The sequence below is a fragment of the Hemitrygon akajei genome, chromosome 8, assembly GCF_048418815.1.
Source record: "Hemitrygon akajei chromosome 8, sHemAka1.3, whole genome shotgun sequence".
NCBI classification, from domain to species: Eukaryota; Metazoa; Chordata; class Chondrichthyes; order Myliobatiformes; family Dasyatidae; genus Hemitrygon; species Hemitrygon akajei.
Genome location: NC_133131.1, coordinates 85412548 through 85438729, shown reverse-complemented (window position 1 = coordinate 85438729; position 26182 = coordinate 85412548). Strand labels below are relative to the sequence as shown.

Below are 26182 nucleotides of genomic sequence, written 5' to 3'. Positions count from 1 at the left end.
GCTACCAAGACGGCTATCAGGACTAATAAGTAATGCTCTTTTAATGGAAAATTTGAAAGCAAATTTTAATTAAATCGAAGGGTTTGATGACTTTTCTAAAGAAATGGAGATGTGGGAAATTTGAAATAAAACCAGAAAATCCACAGATGGAAGGCACTTCTTTCCACAGATGCTACCTAACCTGTTGAGTTGTTCCAGGATTTTGTTTCTTTTGAAAACCTGTCGTTAGGCTGTGCTGCCATCCACTTTGCATAAGGTTGCACGGACTGATGACATTGACTCGCCGTGCGGCAGAATGTAATGAAATCATTCCATTCTCTGCTGACACACCATGATTTCGTGGCGGCGCAAATTTCGCTGCCATCAACAGAATTTGTCGCTACGTCTCCGGCATTTCTGGATAGGAAAAGACTAGTGACAGTACTGATAATTAGCAATTTCCTCTGGCTGACAGCCTTTCCCGTCAGCACTTCACTCCCCGCCCCCTTTTCTTGCATCACAAAACGAGTTTTAATCTCTTAAATCGTGCCAATCACGAGAATAAGTCACCGATTTGCACCATTCACCGCTCTATGGTTGCCTAGCTTGCCGGATATTTCAAGGCCATTGCTGCCTTTTGAATTCAGATCTCCCACATCCAGCAGGGTTTCACAGTGCGCACTCGGTCGCCTGTTCCTATAGCAGGTTGGCGATGAGGTGAAGCGGAACGTCAGCCGAGCCAGGCAGCAGCGCCTGCGCACTTACCGCAGTTCCTCATTTTCTTTCCCCTTCACTCCCATTCTGCCATCCTACATTTTGGCGGAGGAAACAACGGGGGTTGGGGGCCACGGGCGGATTTGCAGCTTCTCTTTTTTTTTTTGTCTTCCCCAACCCCCTCCTCACTTAAGGCTTCGGAGACATTGCGAAGGGAGGAGGGAGTAAAGCGCCGGTGTCCGGAGCTCGCCAACAGCTGTGTCGAGTGCCCGGGGCTCTCGTTTCGATCGTGACCATGGTTTGCGGCGGGTTCACCTGTTCGAAAAACTCACTGTGTGTCCTTAACCTGCTGTACATCGTGAGTAGAACAATGAAGTGAGCGTGTGTATGAAAGAGGGGCGAACAGACGAAAGGTTAGATGCATGTGAGCTCCACCCCCCCACCCCCCATTGGCAGCAGGTGCTCGAAAGAACAGAAAAAACCATTTTCGCAGTACCCACAAAATACTATTACAAGTATTTTGTTTTTATAATTATTATTTTTTAACTGTTCCCTGCTGCATTTGTTCCAGGTAATTGTTTCCAAGGAGGTTATTTGATTATAGGCGTGGAAATCTTTCTTGTATTGCCTGCTAATCCCAGGAACGATTTGCGGCGTCAGGGTCCTCTTATATAATTTTGCTTCGCAAATAATTTCCAACTACATCGCAAGATCGTTTTCCTTTACTAGTCATCCTAGAGAAGTCTTTTTTTAAAAACTCATCATCGTAGAGAAGTATTGTCATATGGACAAGACAAGACACAATGTAGAGGTTAATTTACATGGTGATTCAGGAAACTTTTGGGCGTTTGGCTTTTTAGCAATGCATTTGCAGTACGTCAAGTTTAATCTTACGAGCAATCGTTCTTTTTCTTGTTTTGCACTAAATGCGAATAGTTTTAAGGACGTAATTCATTGTCTGGCTGTTAGAACGTTCGAAGGGTGGAGGTGTAGATATGTGCCATTTCCCAGTACGGACAATTCGATGAATAATTAACACAGATGAGAAATTGTATTGTGATTTTGGTAGTACGTTATGGGTGAAGGTGTTTAATCTCTCACCTTTGATTCGAATAGCCTGTATTTATAATTGGAATAAATTGACCAGAGTTCAAATACACGTCATAAGCTCGGGGCACAGCCTTGTGCGGAAACCACTGGTTGGTTTATTTAGGTCTGGAAATTGCTCCTTAGGAACTGACATACAGGACTGAATAAGTTTTTGTGCACAAAGAATTTCTGTTGTTTTTAATTACAATAGCAGTGCTTGCACATGATTTCAGTAAGTGATATTCATATAAGATTGGATTATTTTCATATTTGAAAAAAATCAACCTGTTTTGGAAATACTCAACAGGCCAGAGCATCCGTGGAGAGCAATGAATTGTTGTCATTTCGGTAGCTAATGTTTCTCACCACATGGGCTGCTTGACTTGCTAACACATGCAAAATGCTGGAGGAACTCAGCAAGCACAGGAGGGAGATTGAAAATTGTGGCTGAGTGGTGTCATAGCAACAAACTCTCACTGGTGGTCAAGACTGAGGAACTGATAGTAGACTTCAGGAGAGGGTCCATGAGCCAGTAATCATTGGAGGATCAGAGGTGGAGGGGGTCAGTAACGTTAAATTCCTGGATGTCACTATCTCAGAGGACCTGTCCTGGACCCACCATGTAAATGCAATTGCAAAGAAAGCACGACAGGTCCTCTACTTCTTCAGTCTGTGGAGATTTGGCACGTTACCAAAAGCCTTAACAAACTCTACAGATGTGTGGTGGGCAGAAAGTGTATTGACTGGCTACATTACGGCCTGGTATGAGAGCACCAATGCCTTTTGAGTGGAAAATCCTCCAAAAGGTAGTGGATCTGGCCCAGTACATCACCAGTAAAATCCTCCCAATCATTGAGCACACCTACATGAAATGTTGTCATAGAAAAGCAGCATCCATCATCAAAGATCAACACCGCCCAGGCCATGCTCTTTTCTCACTGCTGCCATCAGGTAGAAGATACAAGTGCCTCAGGACTCACACCACCAGGATCAAGGACAGTTACTACCCCTCAACCATCAAGGTTTTGAACAAAAGAGGTTAACTACACTCATTCTATTTCTGGTATTTCCACAAGCAATGATCTCCAATTTCAGGACTCTTTTCCTTGTTTTTTCATGCTGTCATTATTTATTGCTATATATTTATATTTGCATTTGCACAGTTTGTTGTCTTCTGTGCTCTTGCTCTTTTATTGATCCTAGTTATAGTTACTATTCTATAAATTTGCTGAGTATGCTTGCAGGAAAAAAAGGAATCTCTGAGTTGTATGTGATGACACACACGTACTCTGATAACAATTTTTACTTTGGAACTACTTTGAGTATTTATGGAGGGCAATGCTGCCTGATCTGCTGAGTTCCTTGAGCATTTTGTGTGCGTTGTTGAAGATTTCCAACATCTGCAGAATCTTTTCTGCTGATGATTTGCAGCCACTTGTTTTCATTTCAGATGTGCAGCATTTTCAGTTTTGCTTTTTTTGATTATTTTCATTATTGTTAAAATTCCTAACAGTTGCTGTAGATGTGTGGTTATTGTTGATTATTAATTAGGTTGAACTTGGGCTCCAAATTGATCAGCAAAATACCTTATTATTTTAAAAATAATTCAATTTATTATGTGTTGCTGAAGTAAATGTAACATGACAAAATAAAATCTGTATGATTTATTACACATGGAGACAGGTCTTTGGTTTGTATTGATAAAATGACATTGTTCAAGGAGAGAGAAGTCTGCCAATTAAATTGAATATTTCCTGCAGGAGTTCCACTGATGCCATTCTGAAGATGGGCAGGATATCCATTGAAGTGTTTTGTAATATGTGCAGTTGTTTGAAGACCTGTGTGTGTTTTAAAAACTATTACTTATTGACAGTTATCCGAGTGTGCATGCCGCCAACTTTTGAATCAATATCTATTGTTAAATAGTTAATTATATTTTCATTTTGGCAACTGACATTAAATTTGTTTTGTGAATAGCACAGCTGATATACATATAGTAGAGCACAGTAAAGGTGTAGAAATTGCAGTTGTTCTTGAGAAATTTATCTTTTATAAAATCTAAAATATGATCTTCGATAGATTGGGACTTTCGAAGGTAATAGACAATAGGTGCAGAAGTAGACCATTCGGCCCTTCGAGCCTGCACCGCCATTTTGAGATCATGGCTGATTATCTACTAGCAATACCCGGTTCCTGCCTTGTCCCCATATCCCTTGATTCCCCTATCCATAAGATACCTATCTAGCTCCTTCTTGAAAGCATCCAGAGAATTGGCCTCCACTGCCTTCCGAGGCAGTGCATTCCAGACCCCCACAACTCTCTGGGAGAAGAAGTTTTTCCTTAACTCTGTCCTAAATGACCTACCCAATATTCTCAAACCATCCCCTCTGTTACTGGACTCTCCCAGCATCTGGAACATATTTCCTGCCTCTATCTTGTCCAATCCCTTAATAAATTTGTATGTTGCAATCAGATCACCTCTCAATCTCCTTAATTCCAGCGTGTACAAGCCCAGTCTCTCTAACCTCTCTGTGTAAGACAGTCCGGACATCCCAGGAATTTACCTTGTGAATCTACGCTGCACTTCCTCTACAGCCAGGATGTCCTTCCTTAACCCTGGAGACCAAAACTGTACACAATACTCCAGGTGTGGTCTCACCAGGGCTCTGTACAAATGCAAGAGGATTTCCTTGCTCTTGTACTCAATTCTCTTTGTAATAAAGGCCAACATTCCATTAGCCTTCTTCACTGCCTGCTGCACTTGCTCATTCACCTTCAGTGACTGATGAACAAGGACTCCTAGATCTCTTTGTATTTCTCCCTTACCTAACTTTACACCATTCAGATAATAATCTTCCTTCCTGTTCTTACTCCCAAAGTGGATAACCTCACACTTATTCACATTAAACGTCATCTGCCAAGTATCTGCCCACTCACCCAGCCTATCCAAGTCACCCTGAATTCTCCTAACATCCTCATCACATGTCACAGTGCCACCTAGCTTAGTATCATCAGCAAACTTGCTGATGTTATTCCCAATGCCTTCATCTAAATCGTTGATGTAAATCGTAAACAGCTGTGGTCCCAATACCGAGCCCTGTGGCACCCCACTAGTCACCACCTGCCATTCCGAGAAACACCCATTCACCGCTACCCTTTGCTTTCTATCTGCCAACCAGTTTTCTATCCATGTCAATGTCTTCCATCAATGCCATGAGCTTTGATTTTACCCACCAATCTCCTATGTGGGACCTTATCAAATGCCTTCTGAAAATCGAGGTACACTACATCCACTGGATCTCCCTTGTCTAACTTCCTGGTTACATCCTCAAAAAACTCCAATAGATTAGTCGAGCATGATTTACTCTTGGTAAATCCATGCTGGCTTGGCCCAATCCTATCACTGCTATCTAGATATGCCACTATTTCATCTTTAATAATGGACTCTAACATCTTCCCCACTACTGATGTTAGGCTGACAGGTCGATGATAGAAGAGGGAATTTCATGATGAGTATTTTTATTAGATTCAGTAAGACCTTATGATATAGGAGCAGAATTAGGCCATTTAGTCCATTGAGTCTGCTCTGCCATTTCACCATGGCTGATCCAAATTTCTTCTCTGCCCAGTTTCCTGCTTTCTGCCTGCATCCCTCATACCCTGACCAATCAAGAATCTATCGAGCTCCACCTTAAATATACGTAAAGACTTGCTCTCCATAGCTGTCTGTAGCAAAGAATTCCACAGATTCACCACCCTCTGGTGAGAGAAATTCCTCCTCATCTCCATTCTAAAAGGACACCCCTCTATTATAAGGCTGTGTCCTCTGGTCTTAGACTCTTCCCCCCCCCATAGGAAACATGTTCTCCACATCCACTCTATCAAGACCTTTCACCATTTGATATGATTCAATGAGGTCACCTCTCAATCTTCTGAATTTTAGTGAATACAGGCCCAGAGCCATCAGGCACTCTTCACATGACAAGCTATTCAATCTTGGAATCATTCTCATGAATCTTCTTTGAACCCTCTCCAGTTTCAGCACATCCTTTTTAAGATAAGGGGCCCAAATCTGTTCACAATACTCCAAGTGAGACCAGTGCTTTATAAATTTTTGAAATTACTTCCTTGCTTTTATATTCTAGTCCTCTTGAAATGAGTGTTAACATTGTATTTGCCTTCCTCACCACGTTCATGACCTGAAAATTAACCTTTGGGAATCCTGCAGAAGGACTCACAAGTCCCTTTGCACCTCAGTTTTTTCTGTTTTCTCTCCATTTAGAAAATAGTCAATCCTTTCATTTCTACTACCAAAATTCATGACCATACACTTACCAATACTGTATTCCATCTGTCATTTCTTTGACTATTTTCCTAATTTGAGTCCTTCTGTAGCTTCTTTACTTCCTCAAGACTACCTGCCTCTCCACCTATCTTCATATTGTCTGCAAACTTTGCAACAAAGGCATCAATACCATCATCCAAATCATTGACATGTAACGTAAAAAGAATTGGTCCCAACACAGACCCCTGTGGTACACCACTAGTCACAGGCAGCCAGTCAAAAAAGGCTCCCTTTATTCCTACTCGTTGCCTCCTGCAAATCAGCCACTGCTTTATCCATGCTCGAATCTTTCCTGTAACACAATGGACTCGTAGCTTGTAAGCAGCCTCATGTTTGGCACCTTGTCAAAGGCTTTCTGAAAATCTAAGCACACAACATCAATTCATTTGTTTATCCTCCTTTTTACTACTTCAAAAAATTCCAACAGATTTTTTAGGCAAGATGTTCCCTTGTGGAAACCATGCTGACTACGGCCTCCAAAACCTCATCCTTAATGACTGACTCCAACATCTTCCCAAGCACTGAGGTCAGACTAACTGGACTCTAGTTTCCTTTCTTCTGCTTCTTTCCCTTCTTGAAGAATGAGTGACATTTGCAATTTTCCAGTCTTCTAGAGTTGTTCCAGAATTTAGTGATTCTCGACCATTGCGAATGCCTCCATGATTTGTTCAGCCACCTCTTTCAGAACACCATCTGGTCCAGGTGATTTATCTACCTTCACACCTTTCAGTTTCCCAAGAGCTTCCTCTCTATTTATGGTAATTTCAAACACTTCATGACCCCTGACACCTGGAACTTCCACTATACTGCTAGTGTATTCCACAGTGAAGACTGGTGCAAAATCTTATTTGGTTTGTCCGCTATTTTGTTGTCTCTCCCCATCTTCCCCCCCCCCCCCCCCCATTACTACCTCTCACCTCTCCAGCATTGTTTTCTAGTGGTCCAACATCCACTCTAGCCTCTTTTACACATGTAAGTGAGGCATTTTGGTCAGTGTTATGGGTAGGCTCAAAATGGGTGTTAAAGCAAGACACCAGTATAATAAGAAGCAGTTTCATTATGAGCTGTGTTGCAGATAACTAGATACTTAGGACATTGAGTGGAATAAAATTGGTAGACGAAGCAGTAACAGTATGAAAGCAAGCACTGTTTAGTTCCTGACTACATTGTCAACAAATACTAAGTAGTCATTATTATGAAAGGTTATTTCAGAAGGTCTTAAAAAACCTAATTTTAAGTTTCAAAATCTCTTGAATGTCGGAAACACCGGGTCTAGACAAATAGTTTGCCGGTCAGACATGCTCTGGAAAGTGAATGGTCATGTGCATTGTTGGGCCAATATGCAGATTAATTACTCGCCAGCAACTAGAGGAATTTACTTCAAGGAAGAGCTTAGAAGGGATAATGAAGGGAATAAATATATACTCTATGCTACACAAATGTGTTAGATACCAGGAGCAGTTTAAATATTGGTGAATGCATGAGGAGGAAGAATTCTAGTTTTGTATGTCTGTAATCACTAAGAACACTAGAAATCAGATATCAGAACTGGCAGCAACAGAAAGTTGGAAGTAAGACACAAAAAGCTGAAGAAACTGAGCAGGTTAGGCAGTATCTATGGAGAGAAATGGACAATCATTGTTTCAAGCTGTGACCCTTTATCTGGACTGAAAGATAGAGGGGAGGCGGCCAGTATAAAAAGGTAGAGGGGAGGGGTGGCACAGATTTTGTATACTTTTTATCCTGACCCACCAAATTCTGGCAGCATTTTGTGCATGGCTCCAAATTCCAGCATTTGCATCTCTTGTATCTCAAGTAAATTGGGATGTGGCCAATACCTCAAAAACTATGACTTAAGGCCAGATATTGGGAAAGAATTTGATTCAAGAGAATATAAAATCCTTGGTATAGAAGAATGCTAAACTGGGATTGATATGGATGTGTAGGGAAGGCGAGAGGTAAAGTAGGTTGTGCACAATATTGAAAGTTACAAAATGAATTACTTTTAAATAGAAATGTTTACTGCAGAAATTGTGTTGAATCTGACTCTGGTTTGTTTTCAGCATAAGGAGAGCAATTTTTTTCTGAGTAGATAACAGTATGTGTAAACAGGAAAATCATTTAATGAGAGAATTCAATCCAATATCAAGTAGGGAATTCCAAGCAAGTTAGAAGTTGATAAACATAAAAAGTGATTACTTCATCCACTCTCAAGGACATCTCACAGGCAATGCACATCTTTGTGTGGTATTTGTATAACTCCTTCACCCCCAGAAACAAAACGAAGTGCGGCATGTGGAGGTGATCACGCGGCTATGTCACAGAATGTTCATGTTGATTGTGAGCTGTAAATCAGAAGTAACAAATGTTAAAAGATGATGGCATAATTTTAAGAGTTAATGTCAAACAGGAAGACATTTAAATTGAAGGGGTTGCTCTGTAACATCTGGAGTGATTGTATATCTGGTGGAATACGTTGGAGTGGTTGGGGGGTTGTCTTCTCAAAAAGATGTAATTGCAATTTTTAACATGTGTGTTTGTGTGTGTATCTGAACATTGGAATAAAATAAATCCCCCAAAAAAGTAAATTTGTGGGCTATCTTATTGTGAAGGATATCTGATTCTTTGCAGTGATTTGTAGCACAGGTCACTGAGTAGAACTTCAAACAGAAATCCTTGCTGATGTCATTCTCCTGCAAACCAGCTGATGCTCATATGATGTAAGTCATGAGTTCTTGCACAACTCTTCAGATGTGCTGCATTGCTTTAAAAATAGGCTGCATCTTAACTATGAAATCTAATACAGTAGCACTTTTGAGTTATTCTGGATTTTAAAAAAAGTAATGGAGTTGGAAGACCTTTCAGGAAATCAGAAGAGTAGTTGTATAATAAACACTTTTTGTAAGGGGTGGTGTTGTTCAAACTGATAGCTGTTTGCTTCTGAAGTTGTTAGTGCCCGCAGTATTGTTTGGACATTGATTTTGTACTTGAACCCAGGTTTTGATCTGTAAACTAAAGTGTAACAGTTTAGTCAAAACAATAATTATTACAGAAGCAAAACTAAATACTTGCCAAAAATCTGTGTAATAAGTAATACAATTTTACCTGATGGATGACTTTTGTTGGGCTAAGATGGGATACTGCAGTACTGTGCAAAAGTCTTGGACACCCTAGCTCTATATTTGGATACACATACAGTGCCTATAAAAAGTGTTCACCACCTCCAACCTCCACCCCTGTTTTCATGTTTTTAATGTTTTACAATATTGAATCACAGTGTATTTAATTAACATAATTACTAATGCTCCTCCCCCTTAAGTCAGTATTTAGTAGATGCAACTTCAGCAGTAATTACAGCCTTGAGTCTGCATGGATAGGTCTCCATCAGCTTTGCACCTCTGGACACTGAAAATTTTCCCCATTCTTTACAAAACTGCTCAAGCTCTGTCAGAATGCATGGGGATTGTGAGTGAACAGCCCTTTTCAAGTTCAGCTGCAAATTCTTGATTGGTTTGAGATCTGGACTCTTGACTTGACCGCTCCAGACCACTAACTTTGCTTGTAAACTAATCCTGTGTAGCTTCAGTGTTATGCATAGGGTGATTGTCTTGCTGGAAAATAAATCTTCTCTCAAGCCTCAGTTCTCTTGCAGACTGCATCAGGTTTCCTTGTATTTTACTGCATTCATTTACCCTCTACCTTCAGAAGCCTTCCAGAGCCTGCTGCAGTGAAGCATCCCCACTGCATGAGGCACCACCACCATGTTTCATGGTGGGGATGGTGTGATTTTTGGTCATGTGCTGTGTCTGGCTTGCTAAACATGGCATTTAGTCTGGTCAAAAAACTCGATTTTGGTTTCATCATACCATAGAACCTTCTTTCAGCTGACCTCAGAGTCTCCCACATGCCTTCCGGCAAACTTTAGTGAGATTTCATGTGAGTTTTTTTCAATAGTGGCTTTCTCTTTGCCACTCTCCCATAAAGCTGTGACCGATGAAGCACCTGGGCGACAGTTGTTGTATGCACAGTCACTCTCATTTCAGCCACTGAAGCTTGTAACTCCTCCAGAGTTGTCATGGGTCTCTTGGTAGCCTCCCTCACTAGTCCCTTTGCATGGTTACTCAGTTTTTGAGAACTGCCTGCTGAAGGCAGATTTACAGCTGTGCCATATTCTTTCATGTCCTGATGATTGACTTAACTGTACTCCAAGGGATAGTCACTGATTTGGGAAGTTTCTTGTATCTATCTCCTGACTTGTGCTTTCCAATAACCTTTTCGCAGAGTTGTTTGGCGTGTTCTTTTGCCTTCATGGTGTAGGGTTTTGCTAGGATACTGACTCACCAGCAATTGGACCTTCCAGATTCATGAGTATTTTTACTACAACCGATTGACTGCACACAGTGTAGTCTGCATTTAAATAATGATGTGACTTCCAAAACCAATTGACTATACCAATTGATGATTTGGTATGTCGTATTAAAAGGGGTTGGATACTTGTGCAATCGATTATTTTCTGTTTAATATTGAAATAATCTAGGTCACTTTGTAGAGATCTGCTTTCACTTTGACACTGGAGTCTTTTTATGTCAATCAGTGTCAAAAAAGCTAAATTACATCTACCATGATTCAATGTAGGGAGGGCATGCAGGGAGGGGAAGTGAGGGGTAGTGGGGTTGAAGGGGTTAGGCAGTGGGTGGGAGGGATAGGTGGCAAGGGAGGGGTGGGGAGGAAGGGGTGGTGGGTAGAGGGAGGTGGGAAGAGAAAAGAGGGGAGGCAGGGATGAGAAGGGAGTGTAGGGAAAGGAAAGGGTAGGGGAGTGTATGGAGGGGTAGGTTAGAGGAGGATAGAGAAGGGGTAGGTGAGGGGAAGGGAGTCAAGGAGGGGGAGATGGGGAGGGAGGGGTGGTGGGGAAGGGGAGGGGGTTAGGGGAGGGTAGGGAGAAGCAAAGTAGGGAGGGGGGTAGTGGGAGTGGGGAGGGAGAGAGTGGGTGGGTTCAGGGAATGGATGTGGGGAGGTAGGGAGTTAAGGTGGGGGCACAGGGAGGTTGGGGGAGGGAGGGGGAAGGAGAGGGGGTGTAGGGAGAGAGAGAGAATGAGGGGGGAGATGGGGAGGGGTGGAAGAGTGGGCAGGTGGTTGGGGTGAGGGAGGGGGCAGTGAAGGGGAGGCAGGGAGGGGAAGTGGGGAGGGAGGCTAAGGGGGAGAGGGGAATGGAGAGTGAGGGGGAGGAGGTAGGGTGGGTGGTAGTGGAGGGGGTAGTAGGGGGTGGGGAAAGGGAGGGGGACAGGGTATTAGGGTAAGGGAGGGGGTAGAGAGAGGTAGAGGAGAGGGAGAAGGGAGCGAGGGAGGCAAGGAAAGGGGAAGGGGGTTGGTGTGGGAGGTGTGGAGTGGTGAGGGTGTGGGGGGGGGGGAATGAGGTGCACCCTTCCCACTCTCAGTCCACAATAGCGACCCATATCAGAATCAGGTTCATCATCACTCACGTATGTCGTGAAATGTTCTTGCTGCAGCAGCATCAGTACAGTGCACCCTAGCAGTGTGCCTGTGTGTTTGTATATGTGTAATATAACATGACTTTGCATTGTACTGTATGTAGATTAGGTTTTCCACTGCCACTGTTCATAATGTGATGGTTGAATAACAATGCCTGTTTTTGGGAAAGGAATAGTGTTATGTCATAGAGTCAGAATAGTACAAGGAAAGCCCTTTTAATCCACGACGACTATGTCAAATTAAACTAAATCTTTTCTTCCTACCCATGATTTGCATCTCTCTATTCCCTGCATAGTCCTGTGTCTATCTAAAAACCTGTCAAACACTGCTATTTTATCTGCTATCCTGGCTGCTCATTCCAGACACATACTGCTCTGTTTTTTTTAATATATAAAAAGATGCCCTGTATATTCCCTTTTAAGGTTTTTTTTCAATGCACTCTCTTTTGCTTTGAATCTTGAACATGACCACATGATTTGGGCCTCCTGCAATTTTCCACTGCCTTAAGTGGTAGAAAACGACCCTGTATCTCCTTTTAGATGTGGAATGGAATTGCTTATCTACGGGTGTTACTCATGTTTATTCATTTCTCATAATTATAGTTTTAAATAAAATTACTTGTTTCTGGGAAGGTGTTGCATGCAATTGACTGAAATGTTTCTTGAATTTCAAAGCATCGTTGCTGTAAGGAGCTTTTGAATACCCTGAATATAGTTTATCAATTCTGGGACAAATTGAAGCAATTTCTTGCTATGCTCCTGAGATTAATTTGCAAGTCAGTGTAAGAATGGCTGAACATTTTTGAATGTCTTTTTCTTCTTTAAGCCCCCATCTTTTCATTTCATTCAAATTCAAATGGTACTGATTTATTTTTAAATCTTTATGATTGAATTGCTTTAATGTATGATGCTGCAAAAGACAGTAATAATATAAGTAAGAGTGTTGGGACTAAGAATGAAGAAGTTTTTAAACTATTATAATGTAGTAATTATTACTGCTTGTATCAGTCAAGTTGAGAATTGACCTATTGTGTAATACTTAATGCAAGTAGTCTGCCTGGGTCTTTCAACAGCAGTCCTTGTTCAACATTAGGGAGAGGTATATAATCATTGTATGAATAATGCACAAGAGATTTGATACAACTTAATCAGTGAAGTAATTCATAAGGAGGATGCTTTACTGAAGTATATACAAATAATTTAAAAGCACTTGGTTACAGTAAATTTCTTCCAACGTTGTGTTATTCCTTGAATCTGATTTCTTTACTTTCACCATTTTGATGATAAACTTTTTAACCTTGTGATTCTCAAAAGTGGAGAAATAGTATTTTGCTGTAGGCTTGGCATTTCGAATTTATGGATATGGAAAATTCTTCCTACCCTATCCTAGCACATTCACCTACTTCTGCAATTAAAACCAATAACAGGATTTTCATGCTGAATTGTTGAGTCTGGTGTACAGATCCTTTTCCTATCATGTCCAGGCTGACCATCAGTTACGTATCCATACCATTCCCATTTTCTGACATCTGCTTTGTAGCCTTCTGTGCCTAGGCAATACAAATGTTTATTTTAATATTTTAAGCGTTATAAGAATAGCTGCCTCCACTGCCTTCTCAGGAGAGAGCATCAGATTGCAGTCACCCTAGTATGTGAGGATGGGAGGGAGAAAAACCACAAATTTTATGTCCAAGCCTGTGAAGGCCAGCATCCTGTATGCCACTTCTTCCATCTATGCTGCTGCCTTTAAGGGTTCATGAACTTGTATACCAAGGACCTTCTGTTCTTCAGTGTCCCAGGCCCTAAAATTCATGGTATGTGTCCTACCCTAATGATTCCTCCCAAAATGCTTCACCCTTTCACTAGTTGAGATTAAATTCCATTTACCAGTACACTGCCCAATTTGCCTTATCAGTAACATTCCTCAATGATGATGCATTCACTATCAACAAGACTACCAATTTTCATGTTAACTGCAGTTTTATTACTCTGCATATGCTATTCTTAAATCAATGAGAATCCTTTAAGGTTTAAAAAAAGCATGCTAGAGATAATGTTTGGTCATGAAAAAGCAGCTTTGAAGCATACCATTTCATCCATCCAATTCATGCCAACCAGCAAGCTCCCAAATGATTTTTGTATAGATTTCTGGCATTTATTATTGCTGTATGGAGTCAGATTCCAAGACTTTGAGATCCCTAGTCCCAACTTCTGTGCGGAAAGACTGTTCATTCTAGAAAGTTATTAGATCCACTTACTTTCTCCTCTCAATAAATGTTCCTGTTAATTAAATATTTCAATCAATGTAAATTCTCCCTACTATTGCAAAAGGCTATGCCCGTTTCTCAGATTTGATAAAGCTACCTCTCATCCACTCAATCACTTTTCAGTTCCATTTTAGTTGGATTATCTAAAAAGGAACACTTGTTCCTAATGTTAGTTGTGGCCAGTAATTCTGGAAAACCAATATTTTGCCTATTTTGTAATGTCTTTGCAGCTGTTTCGCCTCTTTCTATGATGCATTTCTCAAGAAAATCATCTTTACTTTGCCTGCTTGCCATCTTCAGACTGTTAAGTCCAAGGGCTACAAAAGGGCTACAATTGTAATTTTGTTTATTGATAGCTATCCTTGGCTTAATCAGCTCAAACTCTACTCTTCTCATTCTTGTTCTGAGGTTACCTGATTGAGCAAAAATAACTACAGTCTCACTATCCCATCAAGACTTTTTTCCCTTTGTCTTCACTCTCTCTAATGAGTGTAAAAAGCTCTCTTTTACCATCTTGGAGGTAATTGTTTTGCTCCTTTGATCTCTAAGGTCTGAAGTCTTGTCTCTTTGTAAAGCAGCCTCCATATCTCTTGCATTTTCAAACTCCATCTCATTAATGAGCCTTTAATTACTTCCCAGATCCTTGCTCATATTGAATTATTACAGTTAGTTATTTTTTGAAAACCAAAATTATGAAAGTATTCTTAACATTTATTATTGAAATGCATTGTCCTCTCTTCCCTGAAAGCTCTGCTGTTTTCAACACACTTCCTTTGTTGTCCAACTACATGCTTGCAGTTAGTATTTCTCAAAAACTGGTTTCCTTTCCAATTACTGTTTGCTTTTATCTCTGGATACTCCTGGATTTTTTTTTCTATGTCCTAGGAATATTATTTAGATTTCTTTATTTCAGAACAAAATTAAGCTGTGTTTAAACACATCTAATAATAAGAATCAAACTTCACTTGGCATGGAATTGAAATTTGAATGTTCACTGCATGTTTAGATTTCTCTACTGCCTTCAATACAATCCAGCCACTTATTCTGAACATGAAGCTGCAAACGATGGATGTAGACTAATCAACTATCTCCTGGATTGCTGACTACCTGACTGATAGACCCCAGTTTCTACAGCTGGGCAGTTCTGTCTGAGGTGGTAGTGAGTGGCACTGGAGCTCCCCAAGGGACAGTCCTGTTTCTGTTCACACTGTACACTTCAGACTTTCAGTACAAGTCTGAGTCTTGTCACTTTCAGAAGTTCTCTGACGTCTCTGCAGTGGTTGGGTAGGAGTCAGAGTATAGAGGACTGGTGGAAAAGTTTGTGGAGTGGTGTGGGAGGAATCACCTGCTCCTGAATTGGCCAAAACCAGGGAGATGGAGACTGATTTTTGGAGCAAACAGACTGTGAAGAGTCCTATATACGTTCTAGGAGTAGTTGTTGTGGTGGTGGAGGAGTACAAATAGTTGGGTGTTCACCTCGACAACAAACTTGACTGGAAAGCCAACACAAAGGCTTTTTACAAGAAGGGGATGAGCAGACTCTATTTTCTAAGGAAGCCGAGATCCTTCAATATGTGCAGCAGGATGCTGGAGACCTTTTACCGGTCTGTAACGAGTGCAGTCTTCTTTTGCAGCATTATGTTGGTGGAGCAGCATCGGTGCTGGTGATGCAAAAAGACTTAAGTAAACTCATCAAAAAGGCTGGATCCGTCCTTGGCTACAACCCGGACTCTTTTGAGTTAGTGGTGGAGAGAGAGGAGATCACTAAGCAAACTGTAATTCTTTATGGACAATCTGGCACATTCTCTGCATGACCTACTGAATAAGCAGCGGAGAATCCTTTCGAACAGACTCAATTCAGCTTCGCTGTCACGATGATCGTTACAGAAAATCTTCCCTCCGCTCTGTGCACCAGGAGGACACACATCATAGTACAACAGTCTGTTTCATTATTTCATACATTTTTGCACATTGGTAAATTATTATTGTGTATATTATTATTCTGCACTTTATTAGTTAAGTCTGCACACTGCTAAGTGTGTTTTTGAATGTTGCTGCTGTAATGAAAGAATTTCCCACTTGGGATTAATAAAGTACTTATTATGTTGCATTGAAACTTCACATGCTGTAATTAATTAAAAAAACTGCATTTTAACCAATAATTAAGGTGCATAATGATTTCTTTAGAAACCACATACTGGTATTAACCACTAATGTTGTTGAGCTCGTTTGGACAAGCTGTAGATGACTTGTAGTTTCAAAATAGCCTTACTTTGGAATTGATCACAAGCATGTCCACAAGGCCATTGTTTTGTTTCGACTGCAGATATTGTGTCCTGGGTTTCAGATGGATTTGCCATGGTGCAGCTGCAAGATTAAAAATTCAAAGTTATGTTGAATGTTGTATTGGAGCTTTTATTGCTTGGGATAAGTTTGGCACAAATCATTTGTACAAAGAAGTTGCCAATTTAAAATAGACTACAATGCAACTCTATCCCAATCTATGCCTCAGACCTTTATCATTATTAGAACTGAAATGAAAATTGAAACTTTAGCCCCCCTCGCCTCTCGTTCCCCTTGTAGAAAATGGAGAAAAGGTATATTAGAATTTTGGAGGAAATATATTTGCATACTGAAGAGAGGGGTCAAGAGTCAAAGCAAAGTGTACGTCTGTATGCAATAAACAATAGTGTGAAGGTGGATAAAGGTTCCAAAGAAGACAAATTTTTCAGTAAGAGCTTGTTGAGAAATGTGTACATGATTGGCATATTATACACACAAGCTATATCTTGTGCAAACACAAGGAAATCTGCAAATGCTGGAAATTCAAACAACACACAAAAAATGCTGGTGGAACACAGCAGGCCAGGCAGCATCTATAGGAAGAAGCGCTGTCGACGTTTCAGGCCGAGACCCTTCGTCAGGACTAACTGAAAGGAAAGATACTAAGAGATTTGAAAGTAGGAGGGGGAGGGGGAAATGCGAAATGATAGGAGAAGACTGGAGGGGGTGGGATGAAGATAAGAGCTGGAAAGGTGATTGGCAAAAGGGATACAGAGCTGGAGAAAGGAAAGGATCATGGGACGGGAGGCCTAGGGAGAAAGAAAGGGGAGGGGAGCACCAGAGGGAGATGGAGAATAGGCAAACAACTAAATATGTCAGGGATGGGGTAAGAAGGGGAGGAGGGGCATTAACGGAAGTCAGAGAAGTCAATGTTCATGCCATCAGGTTGGAGGCTACCCAGCTGGTATATAAGGTGTTGTTCCTCCAACCTGAGTTTGGATTCATTTTGACAATAGAGGAGGCCATGGATAGACATATCAGAATGGGAATGGGACGTGGAATTAAAATGTGTGGCCACTGGGAGATCCTGCTTTTTCTGGCGGACTGAGCGTAGGTGTTCAGCAAAACGGTCTCCCAGTCTGCGTTAGGTCTCACCAATATATAAAAGGCCACACCGGGAGCACCGGACGCAGTATACCACACCAGCCGACTCACAGGTGAAGTGTCGCCTCACCTGGAAGGACTGTCTGGGGCCTCGAATGGTGGTGAGGGAGGAAGTGTAAGGGCAGGTGTAGCACTTGTTCCGTTTACAAGGATAAGTGCCTGGAGGGAGATCGGTGGGAAGGGATGGGGGGAGGGGAACGAGTGGACAAGGGAGTCGCATAGGGAGCAATCCCTGCGAAAAGCAGAAAGATGGGGGGAGGGAAAAATGTGTTTGGTAGTGGGATCCCGTTGGAGGTGGCGGAAGTTGGACCTGGAGGCTGGTGGGGTGATAGGGGAGGACAAGGGGAACCCTATCCCGAGTGGGGTGGCGGGTGGATGGGGTGAGGGCAGATGTGCGGGAAATGGGAGAGATGCGTTTGAGAGCAGAGTTGATGGTGGAGGAAGGGAAGACCCTTTGTTTAAAAAAGGATGACATCTCCTTCGTCCTAGAGTGAAAAGCGTCATCCTGAGAGCAGATGTGGCGGAGACGGAGGAATTGTGAGAAGGGGATAGCATTTTTGCAAGAGACAGGGTGGGAAGAGGAATAGTCCAGGTAGCTGTGAGAGTCTGTAGGCTTATAGTAGATATCAGTAGATAGGCCGTCTCCAGAGATGGAGACAGAAAGATCAAGAAAGGGGAGGGAGGTGTCGGAAATGGACCAGGTAAATTTGAGGGCAGGGTGAAAGTTGGAGGCAAAGTTAATGAAGTCTTTTGGTAGTGGGATCCTGTTGGACATTTTTCCCTGCCCCCCCTTCTGCTTTTCGCAGGGATCACTCCCTATGCGACTCCCTTGTCCACTCGTCCCCCCCATCCCTTCCCACCGATCTCCCTCCCGGCACTTATCCTTGTAAATGGAACAAGTGCTACACCAGCCCTTACACTTCCTCCCTCACCACCATTCAGGGCCCCAGACAGTCCTTCCAGGTGAGGTGACACTTCACCTGTGAGTCGGCTGGTGTGGTATACTGCGTCTGGTGCTCCCGGTGTGGCCTTTTATATATTGGTGAGACCTGATGCAGACTGGGGGACCGTTTCGTGGAACACCTACGCTCAGTCCGCCAGAAAAAGCAGGATCTCCCGGTGGCCACACATTTTAATTCCACGTCCCATTCCCATTCTGATATGTCTATCCATGGCCTCCTCTATTGTCAAAATGAATCCAAACTCAGGTTGGAGGAACAACACCTTATATACCAGCTGGGTAGCCTCCAACCTGATGGCATGAACATTGACTTCTCTAACTTCCGTTAATGCCCCTCCTCCCCTTCTTACCCCATCCCTGACATATTTAGTTGTTTGTTTTTTTTCTCTCTCTGCCCATCACTCTGCCTATTCTCCATCTCCCTCTGGTGCTCCCCCCACCTTTCTTTCTCCCTAGGCCTCCCGTCCCATGATCCTTTCCTTTCTCCAGCTCTGTATCCCTTTTGCCAATCACCTTTCCAGCTCTTGGCTTCATCCCACCCCCTCCAGTCTTCTATCATTTTGCATTTCCCCCTCCCCTTCCTACTTACAAATCTCTTACTATCTTTCCTTTCAGTTAGTCCTGACGAAGGGTCTCAGCCTGAAACGTCGACAGCGCTTCTTCCTATAGATGCTGCCTAGCCTGCTGTGTTCCGCCAACATTTTGTCTATATCTTGTGCATCTGTATTACATATTTTGCATAGAGGAATGTTCTTAAATGTTTGAGGCACTAAAACATTTGGTTATGAAAGTAAAGGTGGAACCAGTAGAAATTAGTAGCAGCATGGTCAAAAGTTGTGAGTTGCAACAAGTCTGTGAAGAAAGTGAAGTGGACCAGAAAGCAAACTCATTAAAGCAGGACTTGGGTTTTAAAAAACATGGGCATTGGTAGTGTAGCAGAGTGACAATAACAAGAAATTGATAATTGAAGGGAAAGAAAGGGAGGGGACATTGCTTGTGAACTGGAAAGTGCTGACACTACAGAGTACTGGTGAGGCCACACCTGGAGAACTGTGTGCAGTGCTGGCCTCCTTACTTGAGGAAGGTATATACTGGCTTTGGAGGCGGTGCAGAGGAGGTTCACCAGGTTGAGTCCAGAGATGAGGGGGTTAGACTATGAGGAGAGATTGATTTGCCTGGGACTGTACTTGCTGGAATTCAGAAGAATGAGAGGAGACCTTATAAATACATATGAAATTATGAAAGGGATAGATAAGATAGAGGCAGGAAAGTTGTTTCCACAGGTAGGTGAGACTAGAACTAAGGGACAAAGCCTCAAGATTCTGGGGAGTAAACTTAGGATGGAGGTGAGGAGCAACTGCTTTTCCCAGAGAGTGGTGAATCTGTGGAATTCTCTGCCCAATGAAGCAGTGGAGGCTACCTCAGTAAATATATTTAAGACAAGGTTGGATAGATTTTTGCATAGTAGGGGAATTATGGGGAAAAGGCAGGTAGGTGGAGATGAGTCCATGGCTAGATCTTATTGAATGGCAGAACAGGTTCAACGGGTCAGATGGCTCCTATTACTTATGTTCTTATGAATCATTGTGTGGAAGCTGAAGTGATTTAACTGTTTGAGCCTCTCACTAGGTTAAGAATATGTCAACAAGGGCAGAGGTATTAATTGAGCAGTCCTTTGCTTGAGTAAGATTTGTCTGCTGAGTTCTAGACTAAGTAAATTTTAAGAGGATAAAGGAACTGAGTCAGCATCCAAATATTTGAGCCAAGTGGGTGGAAGAAAGGAATAGGTGCATCACAGAAAGCCATATTAATGGAAAACAATTTGCTTATGGAAACCTTCATTAAATCCACTGCAGTCATTTTGATAGTAATCAGGGTTGTAGACAAAATCTGCATGGAAAAAAAACAGCTAATATTGGTGAATTGTGTCAATGAGACTTGGTGCCACATCAGTTTGTTCACACTGTTGCCTGCGAGTGCAGTAATGTGGAGCAACGTACTAAGTGCTGGAGGAACTACCGACAGAAGCATACAGTGATATTTTAGGTCAAGACTCTCACTTTAATTGTCCCTCCTACTTTGACTCTGCTCATCAATTTAAACCTCATGGGACTCCGAAAATAGAAATGTCACATATTGTACTCCATAATGTCTTTTCCTGTACATGGGGGAAATGAAGAACAGAATTGTTGCTCCGGATCTTATGCAGCACAAAATAAACACGATATAAAGAACACAATAAATATAAATACATATATTGATTGAATGTCCATTAAGTAACACTCGGCATAGAACTGTCTGTACATAAGGTGACTGACATGAAATGATAAAGTAGTGGTGATGGGGGGTTGTGGTGGGGTGGGTGAGTGGTGTAGAGGTATTATTCAGCCTTTGCTGCTTGGGGAAAGTGACTGTTTTTGAATCTGGTGGTCCTGGCGTGGATGCTACATAGCCTCCTCTCTGATAGGAGTGGGACAAACATTCCATGAGCAGGGTGGATGGGATCCTTCATGATGTTTCTTGGCACCTTTTTGTATATAGATCCTTGATGGCAGGTAGGCTGGTGCCAGTGTTGCATAGGGCTGTTTTAACTACCCATTGTAGAGCCTTCCTGTCTGCCACAGTGCAGTTTCCATACTTTTCTACATTTTAGGGTGCTCTTTAATGTACATCTGTAGAATGACTTAAGTATGGATGTGCATAGTCCAGCTCTCTGCAGCTTCAAAGTAAAGGCTTAGGTGACCTTTCCTGACTATGTAGGATGTTTTCTAGGACCACGAGAGGTTGTGTAAGGTATGCACTCTCAGGAGTTTGAAGCTGCCAGCAGTTTTTACTGTTATGCCACCAATGTAATGAAGGGTGTGAGTTCTCCTAATGTCGATAACCATCTCCTTTGTCTTGCTGACATTAAGGAAGAGGTTATTTGCCTCGCACCAGGCCTTGAGCTCTTCCACCTCTCCATAGACCATCTGAGGGGTCCCACCAGTGTTGTGTTATCATCAAACTTGGCAATGTGGTAACTCAGGTGTTTAGCATACAGTCATGTGTGAGCAAAGTGTGCAGAAATGTGTATATTCAACCTTCTAAATGTAATGTTAGCAACTTCACACTTTTAGCCTTCATTACAAAAGAGCATTTTTACTGATGGGATTTGTTACTGAGGAAAGAGATAATAATGGGTGGTTCTTCCAGTGCAATTCCTCAGGATTAAGGTTATCTAGTTTTGGGGGTTTTGAGTTGGGTAATGTGAGAACTTGAGTCTTCACAGATGGGAAGAGTGGATAGTTTGTGAGTTGGGTTGCTTCTCCTCCTTTAGTCAGGGTTTATGTGTACTCTCAGAGCATGGCATTAAATTTTCAGTACCAAATTCTATCTTGCCACTTTGAGTGATTATGGGCCAGTAATTCTTAGGATTCAGTGGGATGTTTCATGCCATCTGCTGAGTACAGCCCCAAATCTAGCTTTGTACACCTCGAAGTCTCCTTCCATCTTTTAATTTAGCATAGTGTCTGTTTTGATAGTCTGCCCAGGTCATGTCATTTGTGTGTCTGATTTCAATGTAGCTGACTGAGAGTAATTGGGCTTTAAGACCTGTTAAGAAGTGTTGGGCTGAGAGAGGTCACTGATGCTGATTTTGGTAATTTGTCAGTATGAGGATATGGCATTTGTGGTATTTTCCATTTCCTGGAGAAATGTGCTGTAAGTAGCTCAGACCTCAATCAGACATGACTGCTACCTAATAAGTTGAGTTTTGTATCTGGTCCAATGTCTTAGCTTCCATCTGTTCTTTTTTTTCTCTCAAATGACTAATAGTTAGGCCTGCTGCATTGAAGACTGATGTACTTTCATCAATGTTTCCCATCTAGGGAGTGGTGGCTGCCTAAATATAGGACTTGGTACATGCATTTTATGGTTTTCCATGAGCATTATTGTCCATGGGAAGTCGACATGAGCTGGGAGAGGAATTTTGGTCTTGTAGGTGTTGAGTGTAAGATCCTCCCTTGTTTTTGCTTTAGTTAACAGTTGGCAGTAGTAGAAGTTGCCCTCCCAGTGTATGTACGCACACATGTGCACGTACCCACACTACACATACTGTGCACAATACACACCTTGTCACTGAAGTTCCGGTAACCTTGGTTCTGGACTGTAGTTGGCACAGGCTGAATAGTTCCCCATTAGTTCCACCAGCACCAGAGGTTTGGTGGAGATGAGGCACAACATTATAGCGAGTCTAATTTACGAGTGTCAGGGAAGTGATGCAGCCTGGTGTCACATTAGGCTTTATGAGATTGGTTGGTATCATGGCTTTCAAGCTGTAATGGAGCAAATGCAAGGTGAAAGTAAATCTGAGTGGACAGCCAAATGTGAGGAAAGAGTGTGAGGTTTTAGTGAGCTGAATGAAAGCCATGCAGAGTAGATGGTCATGCAGAAAACCTAGTGGCCTGAAGAAACAGATGGTGAATAGAGAGAACATAGAATGCACATGGAAGCCAAAAGTGGGCAAACTCATCAGGGAGGGTATGACTGTCGATGCCGTTGGAAGGAAGACTTGAAGACATCACCAAAACAACTGTTCTAACGTCAGGATTCTTGACTCCATTCGACATCCAGTCTGGCTGCCATTTCCTGACTAACAAGAGGTCATGACTGCATCGAATCTCATAAATAAGGAGGCCTTGAACAGGCAACATCTACATTTAAATCCGAAAACTCCATAACACAGAGCTTCAGTTGCAAATTTCCAAATGTCATCATTCACCTCTGGAGAGTGGGGAAGGTGCTGGAGGACCTGTCAGATGATATACTCATGACAGTGTAGTATCTGCAGAGGAGTCTCCCTATTGTCTGCCAGAGGGAAAGTTATCATCAAGTCCTTCATATCCAGCACCTCCAGTGGCCAAAGAGATGCACTCAAATCCATGCTGATTGCATTCATCTACAGATACAATGGTTGGTTATCATTTGAAACACAGTTCTGTTGGTGAGGAGAAATTGTGTATGGATGAGGAGAGTTAGCTATCTGTAGTTCAGAGCACCTTCTTTTAACAGGCAGAACTACCGGTAGCTCTCATTTCAGTTTGCAGTGCTGTCTGTTCTATTTCCATTGTACTTTTCCTCTATTTATAATCTTATTGAATTTTGCATTTATTTGTGTTTATTTCTATCATGGAATTTTGTTAACATCCACCTTCCATTAAACACCTGGTTGCTTTAACCAATTAACTCCCTCCTGTGATTGATTTTTTTTCTTTCTGTCAATGTCTGCAATAAGTAATGAGTTTGTAGGATGAAATCGCATCTTGATTCCTTTCTGTTAATAGATTTAATGACTTTTCTAAACAGAAATATTATTCTTTCTCTCCTTTAGTTTCCATGATGCAGACAATAATGAAAATGCCAGGTGTCTTTTACAAAAAAGCAGAAAAGAACAGGTTCTTTCAAAGAAGATCTAATAATATCAGCTGATGTTTTGGAAATAAACTAATAAGACTGTGTTAAGCTTTCATTCGAACAATTGAATTTTTATTTGAACACAACATATTTCTACCTTTGTGGCATCACATTTTTGATGTGTCTAAACTTGTACATTTTACATAAGAATGTAAAAATATAAGAAATAGGAGCTGGAGTAGGCCATTTGGCCTGTCGTGTCTGCTCCGCCATTCAGTAAGATGATGGTTGATCTGGCCATGGACTCATTTCCACCTACTTGCTTTTCCCCCCCATAACTCTTAATTCCCATACAATGCAAAATCTATCCAACCTTGTCATAAATGTATTTACTGAGATGGCTTCCACTGCTTCATTGGGCAGAAAATTCCACTCTTCACCACATATTTTGGAGAAATATTACTTGCAACATTTTGCTTAGCAAATTAAGTGGTGACTAGTAGATGAAAATGCACTGTTGGAAGTCTGGAACAAAAGCAGAACGTTCTAGAAGCAACAGTACATTTGTTGAAGGGTCCAGAGTGTGCAATTTTAAGCCAGTTTCTCATTCTGCAGATAATGCTCGTCTTGCTGAGTGTTTCCAGTATTTTTTTGTATTTGAACTATTATTAATTTTTCAAGTTACTTTCACATTTAAAAAAAAAATTATCTATGAGTAGAAACAAAAGTGAGAAGTCATATAATTAACATAGTCTTCTAACAGAGCTCAATCTAGGAAGTTTTCACTTTGTTTCATTCTGCAAATATTTTTGCGCAGCGTTGTTTAGAGAGCCCTAATTTTAATGAATGTAAATGCCAGGAAGTGTGACCTCTATGGCTTGGCACAGCTTGAAGTCACTTATCAGTGCTATTTCCTGTTAGACCTGTTGCTCTAGTATCCAGTTCTCATCATGTGGCTGTCATGTTGACTGGTATGGAAGAAAATTGTATTTCTCACGCGTAGACATCCCGCACACTTCTAGTCATGCCTCTTTTTAAACTTAAAATAGCTGTCATCAGGTCCTTCAGTTTACTCCTTGACCTTCTGTAATGTTTTCGCACTGGCACTTTGAACTAGTACAGAAAAAAATTAATATGTAGTAGGAAAATTTGTTGATTTCACTTGATGGTCAGTTTTAACTTTGTGACTTTTCTTCCACTTTATAGTCTTGCCACTTCAAACTCCAGCCTCATTATGTCCCCTTCTCTTTCCATCAGCAGCAAAGTCTTCTGCCTTAATTTGCATGATGCAGAATTCACTTGTCAGACTCCTTTATCTGCTGTACTGAAACGTGTGTGCTTTCAGGCACTTCCCTACTTCAAATGAAGTGACAACATTGGGAAGATTGTCCAGTTCTAACATTTCCATTTCAAAGAAAAGGCCAATCCAATTCAGCAAATTCAGGCAAAAGTCCCCATTGATTAGTGTTATCAGCAAAATTTAAGTTATTGGGCATCAGGGGAAATGTCTCCAATAACTGGAGTCCTAACTCACACAAGGGAAATAGTTGCAGGAGCCCTGAACCCAACCATGGCACCATGGCACTTAACTAAACTAATCCCCATGTTGGTGTTTCAAGTGTTCATCACGCAACATTTGAAAGTGCTTGGAGTACATAGCTCCTCCACTTCCTCAGACAATGGATTCCAGATTTCATTCACACACTAGAAAGAATTAAAAGAAATATTAAATCCCCTACCTTAATTTAAACATATGCCTCTCTGGTCATAGGGATCTCTATTAAGAAAAGAAAATTGTTTCTATTTACCCTGTCTGTGTATCTCATAATGTTGTTATGCTTAGTTAAGTTCTCCTTCTGATTTCTTTTTCAAAGAATGCAAACCCAGCCAATGGGCCTTTCCTCAGACTTGAATTGCTCCATCTCAGTCTGGTAAATCTCCTTTTCACCCTCTGCAGTGTATCTACCTTCGCTGATTTATCAATGCTATTGAAATATATATTAGAGGAGGGTATGTTTAATAATAATAACACAATGTTAATTCCACTGCAATCTTTCAATGAATGAACTGGTCCCTGACTACCTGTAGCTAGGCCTAAACAGCAAGCAGGCATTGTCAAATACGAAAAGTGACAAGCAAGGACTATTTCCAACTTGAAATAAACTTATCATGAGCACTTAATAATCTAAATGCCTGCCTTTGACCATCAATATCCTGCAAGAAATCAACTGGACTAACTGCATAAATACTATGATTATTAAAAGAGGTCAGAGCAGAGTATCATATGGTGGTGAGAGACTCCATGGCCTTTTCAACATCTCCTTGGCATAAATCAGGAGTATGATTAGAATACACTCAATTTATCTGAATGAGTGCAACTATAACAACTCAAGTAGGTCAATAACATCCAGTATAAAATAATCTACTTGGCTAACGTGAACTTTTTTTATTCCACAGCGTACTGCGGCTGCATTTTAGTCTACAAAATCCACTGCAGTAA

General features: G+C 41.5%; 1 protein-coding gene across 1 annotated transcript in view; it reads left to right on the top strand.

The window, feature by feature from the left end:
- Window positions 1-531: 531 nt before the first annotated feature.
- Window positions 532-26182, top strand: part of tspan13a (tetraspanin 13a) — a 49262-nt gene continuing 23611 nt past the window's right edge. Inside the window, exon 1 of the mRNA XM_073054114.1 lies at window positions 532-1051. Within this exon, the coding sequence (XP_072910215.1) occupies window positions 989-1051 (63 nt within the window). The 5' untranslated portion in view covers window positions 532-988. The remainder of the gene's footprint in view (window positions 1052-26182) is intronic.